Raw genomic sequence first — 12,865 nt, forward strand, 5'->3', positions numbered from 1 at the left:
CATGCGGGATATTGTCCTGGAGAAGGGCAGACCCATCACGCCGAGCTCCTCTGCAGATGACTGATTACCTGCACGATGGCCTACATACTCAGCTGATTTTCATGCTGTTAGATAACCCGAGACACGCAGGTGACCTCTTTGCCGTCCACCTGGAGTCCCGGCTTTCAGCGGTGGAGCTGCGGTGAGCGAGTAAACACTCCCATGGTGACATGACGGCCCAGGCAGCTCCAATGTGGGTCACTGTGTTTCTGATTTTACTGTAAAATTACCCACCTTCCTTTCATAATACCTGGAAAACTTGCACGAGAGCATAAGATTTCGAACTTGGAGAAAAAAAAAAAAGGGCAGGTATTCACTTACATGGTAAACGTGTTTAAAATAGTTGGAGAGCTCTCTGTTGGCCCTTCTCTCCGACACGCTCTCGTATTTCATCCAGTTTTTGTCACACAATGTGAAAACATCTCTGTCTCCGGGCTGACATGGTTTTCTTTTTTGTTTGCTCTCCTGTGGTTGACCCACTCTAGTGCTCTCCTCTGATTTGGTTACACAACGCCATGTAAATATCTCACGTGGAGAAACACTGAAAACACACGGCTACGTATGGCTGAAGCCAGATCGCTGTTTCGTTTCTGCATTAAGACTTTGCGCGAGTGAGATTAAAATCCCCATTTCTAAAACGTTACTACAGTGTTCCCACAATAATCATGAGCCTCAAAGAGAAGGAAGCTTTCTGGGCGAACGATTGTTGTCAACACAAAGGATCTGAAATTCAACCTTTGATCGAGCTTAATCTGTGCACCATCCTTTCTATTAGAAACACATCGGGTCAATTCCGGGTCCAAAGTAGAAGCTGATGACATTTCAGAGGCGACAGCTGTAATTAGAGCTCCTCCGACAGTGCAAACTTTGCATGTTGTTGACATATTTACACGACCCAGGGCTTCGTGACACATGCTTGAACTGATGTTGACTCTAAACAAAAATCCCTTTAGTCTCCACTTCTTGCTTTGCATGCTACTTTGAATCAGCAGGGAAAATGGAGGCTGCAGCATCGACCGCAGCGCGGAGAGGCCAAACCAACAGTTTGGAGCGTGGAAACAAAAAAAGCCAAAATGTTGAACTGCGTACTTCTAAGCCGCTGTTTAAATGGATTTCCATGAGTCTTTGGCATACACAGGCCTGCCAGAAAAACAAAACAAAACAAAACAAAACAAAACAAAACAAAACAAAAAAACAATCCAGGTATAAGAATAACATAGGTTTAGCATGGTTCTTTTTGCCCCCCATGAACACAAAAATCCAAAAAGTTACTCAATTTTGTCACACAATGGAAGAAAATTCTGTGTGAATGCCGACACGGAGGTACACAGGACATTGGCACTCTATTATCTTATTGAATAAACATGGTGTCTAAATGGTGTAAAGAAGGCTGGATTTCATGTCGAAGCAGGATAAACACACCACGCTCTCAGCTGACCTGAAAGAATAGATCTGGGTCAGCGTGTTCTGAAAATCAATGAATGGCAATGTTGCTCCGTATTGTATTGAGAAAATGTTGGTCTATATTATTGGGTTTGCGGAAATTAAAGTCCACACACAAGAAAAAGCAAATAAATTAAATAAATTGATAACTTACCGCAGAAATTGAAAGTAATCATGACAATCATCTGGGCGGAAGATGCAGTAAGGTTTTGAAGCAAAGTCTGGAAAAGATTTCTGTTTGTCAGTTCATGAAATACAGTCTGACTCAGACATGCTGCCCATTTTTGCATGATTGCTGTGCCAGTTAAAATGTTTGAACTCCGTGTCTTTTTCTCTCTTTTTATATCATATTTGCAAAGAGTCATAAATTTAGAGTTTTGATTTTGGTCCATTTTCCTTCAGTAGGCTCAGTCGTGTTCTCATTTCCAACAGAAAGCTCCAATAATCATCCGTCGGCAACCGAAATTGGAAATTGCTGAGCAAACTTAGCTCCCAGGCAACGTGCACTACAGAGCACTGAACAACTGAGCTGAAGCTTAATTACTATCAAACCAAAGTCCAAAAGCTGTCCAGGGAAGTTGAAGACACAGTTCACACTTTGAAAGCCACAGCCATAGGTCAAAGGTCACCATTTATGCTTTACTGTGGTGATTTACAGGCTGAAAGATAAAGTGTGGATACAGACGTATGCAGATGATACACTTTTATTCAGTGAAAGTAGGATGTGTGATGGAGATGAGTGTCAGTGATATTTTGGGATAGAGGGGTGTGCAAGTACATCAAAAACAAAAAATATAGGTGGAAAGGAAAAAGTCAATCTACAAACATGTAATGTGACTTAAAAAAGACAAATTCAGATTGTCTCTCAAAATTGGACAAAGTTGGATTGAATATAATTTCTTAGACTCTGGTCTTTGAATCTATTTTTGTTTTTTTTCTCCCTCCCTTTAAATGTGCTCTTGAAATGTCCTCAGAGTCAGACTTTTCCTAGATTTTTCGGACCGGTGAGAAGATTGCCCCTCACAGAGATTGACATGCGGCTGCAAACATTTGGTCCTCTGCAGCCAAGTAACACTTTCCCCTCCCTCTGTCTATACTAGGGGGGGTTTGTTGGCTTGAGTTTGCTTAACCTGCTTGAACCGCAGCATTTTCTCAGGACTCAGCTTCATCTCCGGGCTTATCTGCCACAGAACCCCGGCCGGCCCGCTGTGGAAAATTCCCTCAAGCCAAATGTCAGTGAAGGCCTTGAGATGTGGGAGTTTTGGTGAGAAAAGGGAGAAGCCAGTGGTGGGAAATAGCACATTCACTTTGTGTGACACATGACAATCAAACAGAGAAATGGGGGGGTGAAAAAAAAAGTAAAATTGCTATAACAAGAAACCAGGTTTAGTCGTTTCCAGGAGACATTTTGCAGGTGAATCTGTGATGAGGGCCACAGGTTGTGATTTACACCTGGGTGTCACCTGTCATGCTGGTGGAGGCGAAGTTAACTTAAGAAACAAAAGGAGGGAAAACTTTCAACATGCAGAATCTGGGACACGGTGAAATGTAAAGCCATCAGGATTGGATCCTTCTCAGCTTCTGTTGTCAGTTGCTGTTTTATCCCTCGTCTTTGTGATACGCCCACACGCACATACTCTTTTTCTCAGCGGGAAGCTGGCTGTTTGTGTTCAATTAAAAGAAAACAGAAGTGAAAGATAACATTTCATAGTCTTATAGACCGGAAAAAAAGTGTGAAAACGATTCTTGTCTTCAACCGTTTTTCCCACATGCACCGTGAAGACCCTCTGCAGGAGGCCTATCACATCCCTGCAGCCAGCAAAAAAGGAATGAAAACTGCTTGTTTCTACTATCTGCCGGTCTCAAATGTTCAGTTTCCTAATAGCTTTATCTCCCAACAAGCACTGTGAACGTTCAGTTCTTGTTTTGGCTGAAGCCATGGACTCGGTCCTCGGTGTCACGTACCGGTGGGCGAGCCCTGCTCAGAGGCTTTTCCTTCTCAATGAAGGAGATGTGAGATAAAAAGCCAGGGCAAAAGGGCGGCAACAAAGGAAAGCGGAGTAGATGCTGACTCACCGGGTTTCATTCTCATATTTTGACTTGGTGGGCCCCCCGAGCGCTGATGCAACAACGCACACGTCGCTTCGACGCTCCCCCAACCTGACTTTTGGGTGGTATTCATTTCATCACACGCTATGTTCTAGGAATGCACATGAGCGTGTGTGTTCAGTCATGCGGAGCAGCACAATACCCATTCCCCAGCCAAAACACAGAGGGTGGGACCCACACGCTGGCTCTGTGGTAAATGTCACATCGGGCCTGCCAGGGGACACGATTTTACAAACTCGCTTAATGGTTCGGGCACGTCCTGCATGCTCCGGACTGGCAGACATCCCGATGGAAGCAGGCGGCACACGATCGCATCTGCATGTGTGACGCAGGCCCCTCATCAGACTCCCCTCACGCCGCAATAAGTCATAATAAGATGCTCAGGAAGGGGAAGAGACGTGATTTGCATGTGCCGTCGTGATCAGGAGGAGATTAGATGATCTCTTCAATGTGAAGGTTGTATTTTACACATTTTTTTTTTTTACATTTTAGTTGCCTGTTATATGAAACTTCACAATTTCCTGGTATTTATTTGAAACTGACCTTGTGACATTTCTTTCATTTTCATCTAAATAAAATTCATAATTATGAAAAAATTATTTAAAAAAGGCACAAGTGGTTTTTCCATCCAGGTACTCTGAGACACTGGAGAAGGTTTTAGTCTCACTAACATAGATCTTTATATTTCTGGTGCAAATCTACTGAATGGATCCACATGAAACTGGATTTGCATTTACTTTTTAAAAACGGCCTCCAAGGTGCAACTTTTTGAAAATGCTCACGCGTAAATGAACGAAAAGGCAACTTTTTGAAAACGTTGCTACAGTGCATGTGCACCGCAGCCGTAATGAATAGTTTTTTTCTGCACAGGAGTAAGTAGATGGAGATTAAAACAATGCTTACTTCAAAGTGTCATGGCTTCCTGTCCAGATCCTCCCGGGACTTTTGGTTTTAGAGTTGAAGGTCACTGTTAAAACAATCCAGCTTCGTCTGCCCGTACGGATGTCCAAGGGCTCTCCATTCTTAATGTTTATAGCATATTGTTCTCCGTGCACGTGAGTGGTTGCTTTTAAAAAAAATCATCTGACAGTGCTTACTAGAGGCCCTATGCTCTAACTACATGGTTTCCAGTGGTTTGTTTAAATGGACATTGTTTTCTTAAAATGAATGCATAAAATATGCTGATGGTGGTATAATCAATCAATCAATCAATCAAAAAGTGTAAAGAGAGTTGAAATCTTTTTAACATTTTAACATTGTGCTGCTGTAAAAAAAAATAGCCCTCTGAAGCAAAATACAGTGAAAATTTAAGAAAACTATGTCTTTGATTCACTGAACGTTTTCTTCGAGTTCTGTTGCATCAGAGACTTGTCAGAGCTTCACCTGCAGTCTTATCTGTCGCAGGACTTTAGTGCTGAAGGTTTTCACAAAGTAGCAATGCGATAGTTACACAACTCCATTATCAATATGCAGTATCGCTGATCACCTATCACTCTGGCTGTGGTGTTCAGTCTGCTCCTCTGGCCAAAACAGTCTGATCTCCACTGAATGAATGAAAAACAACAGTTACTTTTATGGAATGATGAAGTTGCTTGTTTTTTTTAGTCATCGTTTGCTCGGCCCCCCTGATCTGGACGATGAAGTTCACAGACTTTACAAATTCTCTGTTTCCCACAAGAGATTTCCATTTTAGAGTTTTAATGCGATGTCTAGACGGCTGTTCTGTGCAATGGTTTGGAATTTGATAGACTTGAAAACAAAATGATTAACTAAAATTAATGACATAAGCAAATGCGGATGCATAGAGTGGAACAAAACTCTTAATTTAATAAGATTAATTTTTTTAGATTATCATTTGAGTTCACAGGATCCTCTGGGGACAAAATAACTAAGAAACATTGGGCTCCTTCTCTTCCCAAACGTGCACTACAGTAACTGGACAGGACAACCTGGCATTCATTCACCTTTCGTGCGTCAGCAGCTCTGACATAAAGACATGTCAGTGTACGTGCAGACGGTAGAACACACTGTAAAGTTAGAGCGGCGTCACAAACACGGCTGTGAAATCCACCAAGCAGGCACCCTGCGAGGCCGTCTGAAAAGAAAAGGCACTTTGCGCTGATGGGGTAGTAAATCTCGGCTGTCTTTATTTTCTCAGTGAGTGTGAAGCAGCACATCAATCACCGGCTGACACTGGGTCACAGATGCAATCAAGGCATGCAGCATTCCACAACAAGCAGTGATATAACTCCCAATTCACAGGTGAGCCAGCATCACGCTGCATGTCACTTTTATGTAAGTGTTTCAGTTTAGAGTAACAAAACATTTTACACTCAGCAAAAGCAGAGCTCAAACTTATTTATTGCTTTAACATGAAAAAAATGTTTTTTTTCTGTATGTTTCTCATAACTCTTCGAATCATTCTCTTTTTGTTATTTAACTTTGGCAGTCTCTGTGTCACCTACTTTTACAACACATGCTCCTGGTGTTTTCATTAGGTACAAAGGAAGTAGGTCATGTTTGACCTCCGATTTTCAAAAAACGGCATTTGAACTCTGTCACACTCAGATCGTTCTTCTTTTCATAGAGCCAGACGTCGGTAGAAATAATGGCAACTGTGCAAACACATGATTAATGATATTTGTTATTGATGCAAACCGACCTTATTGCAGTTAAGGTGAAGATGGATGCACTTTGTGCAAATGCTGCTGTACAAAAAGATGAAACATGTCAAACTGTGCAGGTAATATTTCTGTGTGTAGGATTGCTTTTACAGGCATATATTTTTTAGGGAAATAACTTCTTAATGTGCTTTTTGCAATGCACTGTATTGTGTGAATTTTATGTTTTACTTGCTTTCAGTTTGATCTGTTCGCGACTGTTTGCGACTCATTATCAGGCTTTTGGCAAAGCTTGTGGGTCAGCATGTCAAGCACATTTTATTTTAGGATCCTATTTCATCCTTGAATGGGCTCAACCTATAAAATAGAACCATGAAGCCTTTTCATCCTACACTGGAATGTTTTGCTCTGTTCGGGTGCAGAGTGTATGTGATGGAAATACTGAAAATAGCAACAATCGCAATATGAAGCCAATTTTAATGATTCAAAATACAGTGAAATGTCCAAAAAAAAAAACTTCTCCTGGAGCTGTTTGTATTCATCAATTTTCCAAACTCACCCTGACACCATTGAGGCAATCGGTCCGGATAGCTTTTGCCCACGGGCCTTATGTTTGACAATGGACTAACTGCATTCAGACGTGACGCCTTCAGTCAAACCCAGCTGTTTCCAGAGTATATTTTCGTTTGTATGAATCCCTGATTGTTAAAATGTGACTGTGCCATTGAGGATTTGCTCCCGCTGCTGTCTTGTTTAAACTGCCTCAGTGTTTGATGGTGATGCTCTTCACCTCGGTGAAGAAGTGATAGGAATCCTTCCCTCCCTCCCTCCCGACCCCGGAGTTCTTCATCCCGCCGAACGGCAGGTTCAGATCCCTCACCATCCAGCAGTTGGTCCACACCAGGCCGGCCTGGAGCCGCCGGGCCACCCGGTGGACCCTCCCCACGTCCCGGGACCACACGGTGGCCGACAGGCCGTAGCGCACGCCGTTGCCCCTGGAAACCGCCTCGTCCTCGGTGTCGAAGGGGCTGACGCAGGTGACGGGGCCGAAGATCTCGTCCTGCATGACCCTGGAGCTGTCGGACACGCCGGAGATGACCGTGGCCGGCATGAAGTAGCCGGCCTTGTTCTCCTCGGGAAGGTCCAGCTCGTCGACCCCCTCGCCACAGTGGATCGTGCCCCCCTCTGATTTGGCGAGCGCCACGAAGCTCCGAACCTGGAAAGTAAAACACAGACGTGTTTGAACCTAAACAAACCAACAGGAAACTACAGAATAATAGTTTTTACCTTCTCCAGGTGTTCTTTGCTGATGAGAGCGCCGTTGTTGTTGCTGGGGTCAGAGGGCGCGCCGGTCTTCCACTTCCTGGCTGCAGCGACAAACCTCTGCAGGAACGCGGGGTAGATGCTCCTCTCCACATAGATCCTGCTGGTGCACAGGCAGATTTCCCCCTGCAGCCACAAACACAGAGGAGGAAAGTCGGAGACAAGTTGAGAAACATGAGGACAGTTCAGTTCATGAAGTCGTTTCAAGCGGGATATAAGATGGAATATGATCGCCACCATGTGGACAAGCTGTGTAACTGCATCACCATTATTCTCATCTGAAGTGACCAGGATGCAGAATTGACTATTTACTATTGCCAGTCTATAGTTAATATATGAAAAAAAAAACCTCTTAAAACTCTTTTTTTTAACCTTTTCACTTTAGCAGAACAAATTCAGTTTCAATAATTTGTCGCATGATGAAAAAATGAACATAATGAGTCAATTTTTTCACGATTTTCTCAAAAATTTGAAGCGGAAAAACATCAACCTGGGAAGAGACTTCCTCCTGACCCCCAGATCTCTCCTGCTTCTGAAGAAACATTTCTGAATGCCAGATTCTGACCTGGTTGGAGAAGCTGGATCGGACGGTGGTCTCGATGCACTGGTCCAGGTCTGCATCGGCAAAAACGATGGCGGGGTTTTTCCCTCCCAGCTCCAGGGACAGCTTCTTACAGTACGGGGCGCAGCGCTCGGTGATTCTCTGTGCCGTCGCCGTGGAGCCCGTGAAGGAGACCAGTGGGACGTCGGGATGACCCACGAGAGCGTCCCCCGCCTTTGGGCCTGTGCCAAAGACGATGTTGACAACACCTGGAGGAACGCCTGCAGAGACACACAGGTCACAACTCATCTCCTGTTTGTCATGAGGTGTGTTTTCAGTGGGAAATACTGGAGTTTTAACTTCAGGATGTGTAGAAGAGTGTTGCATTATGGGTGCAGCAGCCCTACCAGCCTGCTCCATCAGCTTGCACATCATCCAGGCCGTCACAGAGGTCATCTCGCTGGGTTTGGCCACCACCGTGTTGCCTGCTGCGATCGCAGGGGCAATCTTCCAGGTGAGCAGATACAAGGGGAGGTTCCAGGGACTGATCAAACCGGCTACACACACACACACACACACACACACACACACACACACACACACACACACACACACACACACACACACACACACCACCAATCAGGAACATCACAGAGGAACATCGACAGGTTCTGAAGGGTGGGGTCTCTCACCCACTCCCACGGGGCAGCGCACGGTGTAGTTCAGGCAGCCCATGTGGTCCAGCTGGCTGCACTCCGTCAGGTGGTGAAGCACAGACGAGGCGAAGAAGCGGAAGTTGTACGCCGCTCGAGGAATGTCCACAGTCCGGGCGAGCGTCACAGTCTTACCTGCCGTTGCACAACACAGATGCACGTGCATGTGTATGGCTGAAATGAGTTTATTTTCCAGCAGTGACTCGTGCTTTTGAACTGTGTCTACAAATCAAACCGTTTCAGACACCTTGGTCTTTGGACTCGGCCTTGACGAACTCATCGAGTTTTGCTTCGATCAGCTCGGCCAGCTTGTAGAGGATCTGCGCTCGCTGCTCTGGGCTGCGGGCCGACCACTCGGGGAAGGCCTCTTTAGCTGCTGCCACCGCCGCGTCCACCTGAGAAATACACACATTTCACTTCAGGAGGTCATCAAAGCAAGGGTTTCCTCTCACGACATCTCAGATCAATCTGAGCATGTAACTGCTGACGCCGTGCTTGAGTCAAGAAGTAATTTCCATCCATCCATCCATCCATCCATTTTCTACCGCTTATCCGGGGCCAGGTCGCTGGGGCAGCAGTCTCAGCAGAGATGCCCAAACTTCCCTGTCCCCAGACACTTCCTACAGCTCCTCTGGGAGGATCCCAAGGCGTTCCCAGGCCAGCCGCGAGACATAGTCTCTCCAGCGTGTCCTGGGTCTTCCCCGGGGTCTCCTCCCAGTGGGACATGCCCGGAACACCTCCCCAGGGGGGCGTCCAGGAGGCATCCTGAACAGACGCCCGAGCCACCTCAGCTGGTCCCTCTCGATGTGGAGCAGCTGCTTCGACAATGGAGGTGGAGAACATGGTCCACTCGGACTCAATGTCCCCAGCCTCCCTCGGGACATGAGAGAAGCTCTCCCGGAGGTGGGAGTTGAAAACCCTGCTGACAGGGGGTTCCACCAGACGTTCCCAGCAGACCCTCACAACACGTTTGGGTCTGCCAAGTCTGTCCGGTTTCCTCCTCCGCCAGCGAATCCAACTCACCACCAGGTGGTGATCGGTCGACAGCTCTGCCTCTCTCTTCACCTGAGTGTCCAAGACACGCGGCCGGAGATCAAATGACACAACAACAAAGTCAATCATCGACCTCCGACCTAGGGTGTCCCGGTGCCAAGTGCACTTATGGACCCCCCTGTGCTCGAACATGGTGTTTGTTATGGACAAACTGTGGCTAGCACAGAAGTCCAATAACAGAACACCACTCGGGTTCAGGGAGGCCATGCGATCCAATCACCCCCTTCCAGGTCTCACTGTCGCTGCCCACGTGGGTGTTGAGGTCCCCCAGTAGAACAATGGAGTCCCCAGTCGGAGCACTGTCCAGCACCCCTCCCAGGGACTCCAAGAAGGCCGGGCACTCTGCACTGCTGTTTGGCCCATAAGCCGAAACAACAGTGAGGCACCTGTCCCCGACCCGAAGGCGCAGGGATGCGACCCTCTCGTTCAGTGGGGTGAACTCCAACACATGGCGGCTGAGCTGTGGGGCTATAAGCAAACCCACACCAGCCCGCCGCCTCTCACCGCGGGCAACGCCAGAAAAGTGGAGAGTCCAGCCCTTCTCGAGAGGTTGGGTTCCAGAGCCCCGGCTATGTGTGGAGGTGAGCCCGACTATATCTAGCCGGTACCTCTCAACCTCCCTCACAAGCTCAGGCTCCTTCCCCCCCAACGAGGTGACATTCCATGTCCCTAGGGCTAGTCTCTGTATCCAGGGATCGGGTCGCCGGGCACCCTGCCGTCGGCTGCCACCCAATCCACATTACACCCGGCCCCTACGGTTCCCTCGGTGGGTGGTGAGCCCACCGGAGGTCAGGCCCACGTCGCCCCTTCGGGCTGAGCTCGGCCGGGCCCCGTGGGCAAAGACCCGGCCACCAGGCGCTCGCTTACGAGCCCCAACCCCAGGCCTGGCTCCAGGGTGGGGCCCCGGCTGCGCCACACCGGGCGACGTAACTACCTTTGTTTTTTTACTACTCATAGGGGGTTTTGAACTGCTCTCAGTCTGGCCCGTCACCCAGGACCTGTTTGCCGTGGGAGACCCTACTAGGGGGCATAAAGCCCCCCGGCAACATAGCTCCTGGAATCATACGGGCTCTCAAACTCCCCCACCACGTTAAGGTGGCAGTTCTAGGGGGACTCATTTTGGATCAGTAATTCATAAAAACACTCAAGTTTTGCTTTGTTCTCGATCTGAAATACCTGCAACTATCAACTCAACTTTATTTATATGCACTTTAAAAACAGCCACAGCTGAAGCAAAGTGCTGCACTTAAAAAGACATAAGAGCATAAAGTGCAATCAATAAAACAATAAAATGACAACAATAAAAACAGGAGCAGAGTCTCAAACTAGGTTAAATGTCAAGGAATCAAGATGGCCCTTCAGACTGCTTCTAAGAATGGAAAGTGAAGTGGGTTGTCTGGTAGATAATTCCATTAGGATCAGCAACAGATTTTAATATTTGAACTTACAGTTCATGTTGAATTGACATTTTTACCCCACAGTAATACATATTTATGGTGATTTCATCAGAGATATTTAAAGGGAAACCAATGATGACGCTGGGAATAAGGCTGCTCCTCCACCGGCAGATTTTTCTTACTGCTGCACATTCACACCCTGCTTCTCCAAACCACTCGGATTTTCTGAGGTCTTACATAGAAATTCCTAAATAACTGCTAGTTAACTGTGAAATTGAAAGCTGTAAGAAGTCTTCCCTTGCAGTAAAACTCTAACCCAGTCTTACCCAAATAAAGATAAGGCCGTTACATGACCCCTGCACTGAGATTTGCTTTATTCCTCCTCAGTCTGAAGTCGCTCCAGAAACCTGCAGAAGGTCTCTATGTAAATCTCACAGGGCGGAATTTAGACCTCCGAGTTAAAAAAGTTTCAGAAGTCATAGTGAATGGCAGAAATTCCTCCACGGAGTGTGAATACATAATACCTTTCCAGGATAACTCGGTGTGTTAGCACAACTGGAAGGTGTCACCACGTTTAATGATTACTCGGATGTTGACTCTGCAGAGAGCAAAGGTGCTTCTCTCCATGCGCCATGTGCAACCTGAAATCATCAACCTTCAAAGAAATACATTTTTGCACAGAAACCATTCATCCGTTTTGAAATAATATGCAAGATGCCACTTTAATAAAGTCTACATAAAAGATTTTTATGGTTGTATTGAAAAGAGTGAAATGACAGTGGAGTTTCAACATTTACTGCAGTGGAATTTCTCTCTATTAAATCACAAATAATCAGTATCCGATCTCCATACGCAGTCTGAATGAATGAGCTGGAGATTAAGTATTATCTGCTGGACAAAGTGGACGCACCTCCTCCTTGCCGCTGTCCGGGACCTTGCAGTAGACCTTCCCAGTGGAGGGGTCATAGGAGTCGATGTGACTCCCACAGGAGAGGAACTTCCCTCCGATGAAGTTCTCCAGAACCAGGTGAGATTCTGAGGTTTTCGCCATGACTCTCCTGATGATGCAGACTCCAAAACAAAGAGGCAGAGAAATGGAGAGCAGGAGGCAGCAGGTTGGGCCGGAGCAGTTATACTGAACCTCCTCCCACATGGGGCCTTCCTCTCCCTCCTCCTCCAACTCAAAAAAAAAGAAAAAGGAAAAAAGCATGCACTGTCATTAACTTTTTGGATCAAGATCTGCATTTACTAAACGAATACAGTTCTACAGTGTTTTGAAGCATCAGGCTGATCATCATATGAACATGTCAGCACATACATAATACACTGAGGGAACCACGTTTAGGTTTCTAAAATCAGTGGACACTGTCTGGCTGTTTTTTTTTGGTTTAGTTTGTAAACATAGCAAGTGTGAGATTTATGTAACTTTAAAAAAATGTAAGGACTGATAACATGGTGAATACTTCTCTTTCAGTTTTTTTCTCCATTGGTTTGGCTCATTTCTTGAAACCGAAATTACATTTTCAAAACTCTGAGATCATTCGGCAAAACGGTCTTACAGTTCAGCTCAATGCCATAGTTTACTTGCAAAAAGCTCATCGCTCTCCCAAAACTGTTCACACATGT

The 12,865-nt window shown here is 46.2% G+C and overlaps 1 protein-coding gene across 3 annotated transcripts; it reads right to left on the reverse strand.

Annotated features, from left to right (window-relative positions):
- Positions 1-6,975: 6,975 nt before the first annotated feature.
- On the reverse strand, positions 6,976-12,290 carry aldh8a1 (aldehyde dehydrogenase 8 family, member A1). 3 transcript variants are annotated; one of them, XM_030109933.1, is made up of 7 exons: positions 12,150-12,290; positions 9,037-9,184; positions 8,769-8,924; positions 8,484-8,633; positions 8,101-8,357; positions 7,500-7,661; positions 6,976-7,428 (listed from the first exon to the last, which is right to left on the reverse strand). In XM_030109933.1, the coding sequence occupies exons 1-7, from the start codon at positions 12,288-12,290 to the stop codon at positions 6,976-6,978; spliced, it is 1,467 nt and encodes a 488-aa protein (XP_029965793.1). The 3 variants fall into 3 exon arrangements, with proteins under 3 accessions (XP_029965793.1, XP_029965794.1, XP_029965796.1); XM_030109934.1 differs by lacking the exon at positions 8,484-8,633; XM_030109936.1 differs by lacking the exon at positions 7,500-7,661.
- Positions 12,291-12,865: the final 575 nt, after the last annotated feature.

The sequence above is a fragment of the Salarias fasciatus genome, chromosome 15 (assembly GCF_902148845.1).
Source record: "Salarias fasciatus chromosome 15, fSalaFa1.1, whole genome shotgun sequence".
In the NCBI taxonomy this organism is placed as follows: domain Eukaryota; kingdom Metazoa; phylum Chordata; class Actinopteri; order Blenniiformes; family Blenniidae; genus Salarias; species Salarias fasciatus.

Excerpts from the sequence above, each read along its gene's own strand:
- aldh8a1 (XM_030109933.1), bottom strand. The coding sequence starts at position 12,290 with ATGGCGAAAACCTCAGAATCTCACCTGGTTCTGGAGAACTTCATCGGA. Across the intron at positions 9,185-12,149 it reads CGGACAGCGGCAAGGAGGAG|GTGGACGCGGCGGTGGCAGC; the intron begins GTGCGTCCACTT and ends TGTATTTCTCAG. Across the intron at positions 8,358-8,483 it reads CAAGCTGATGGAGCAGGCTG|GCGTTCCTCCAGGTGTTGTC; the intron begins GTAGGGCTGCTG and ends GTGTCTCTGCAG.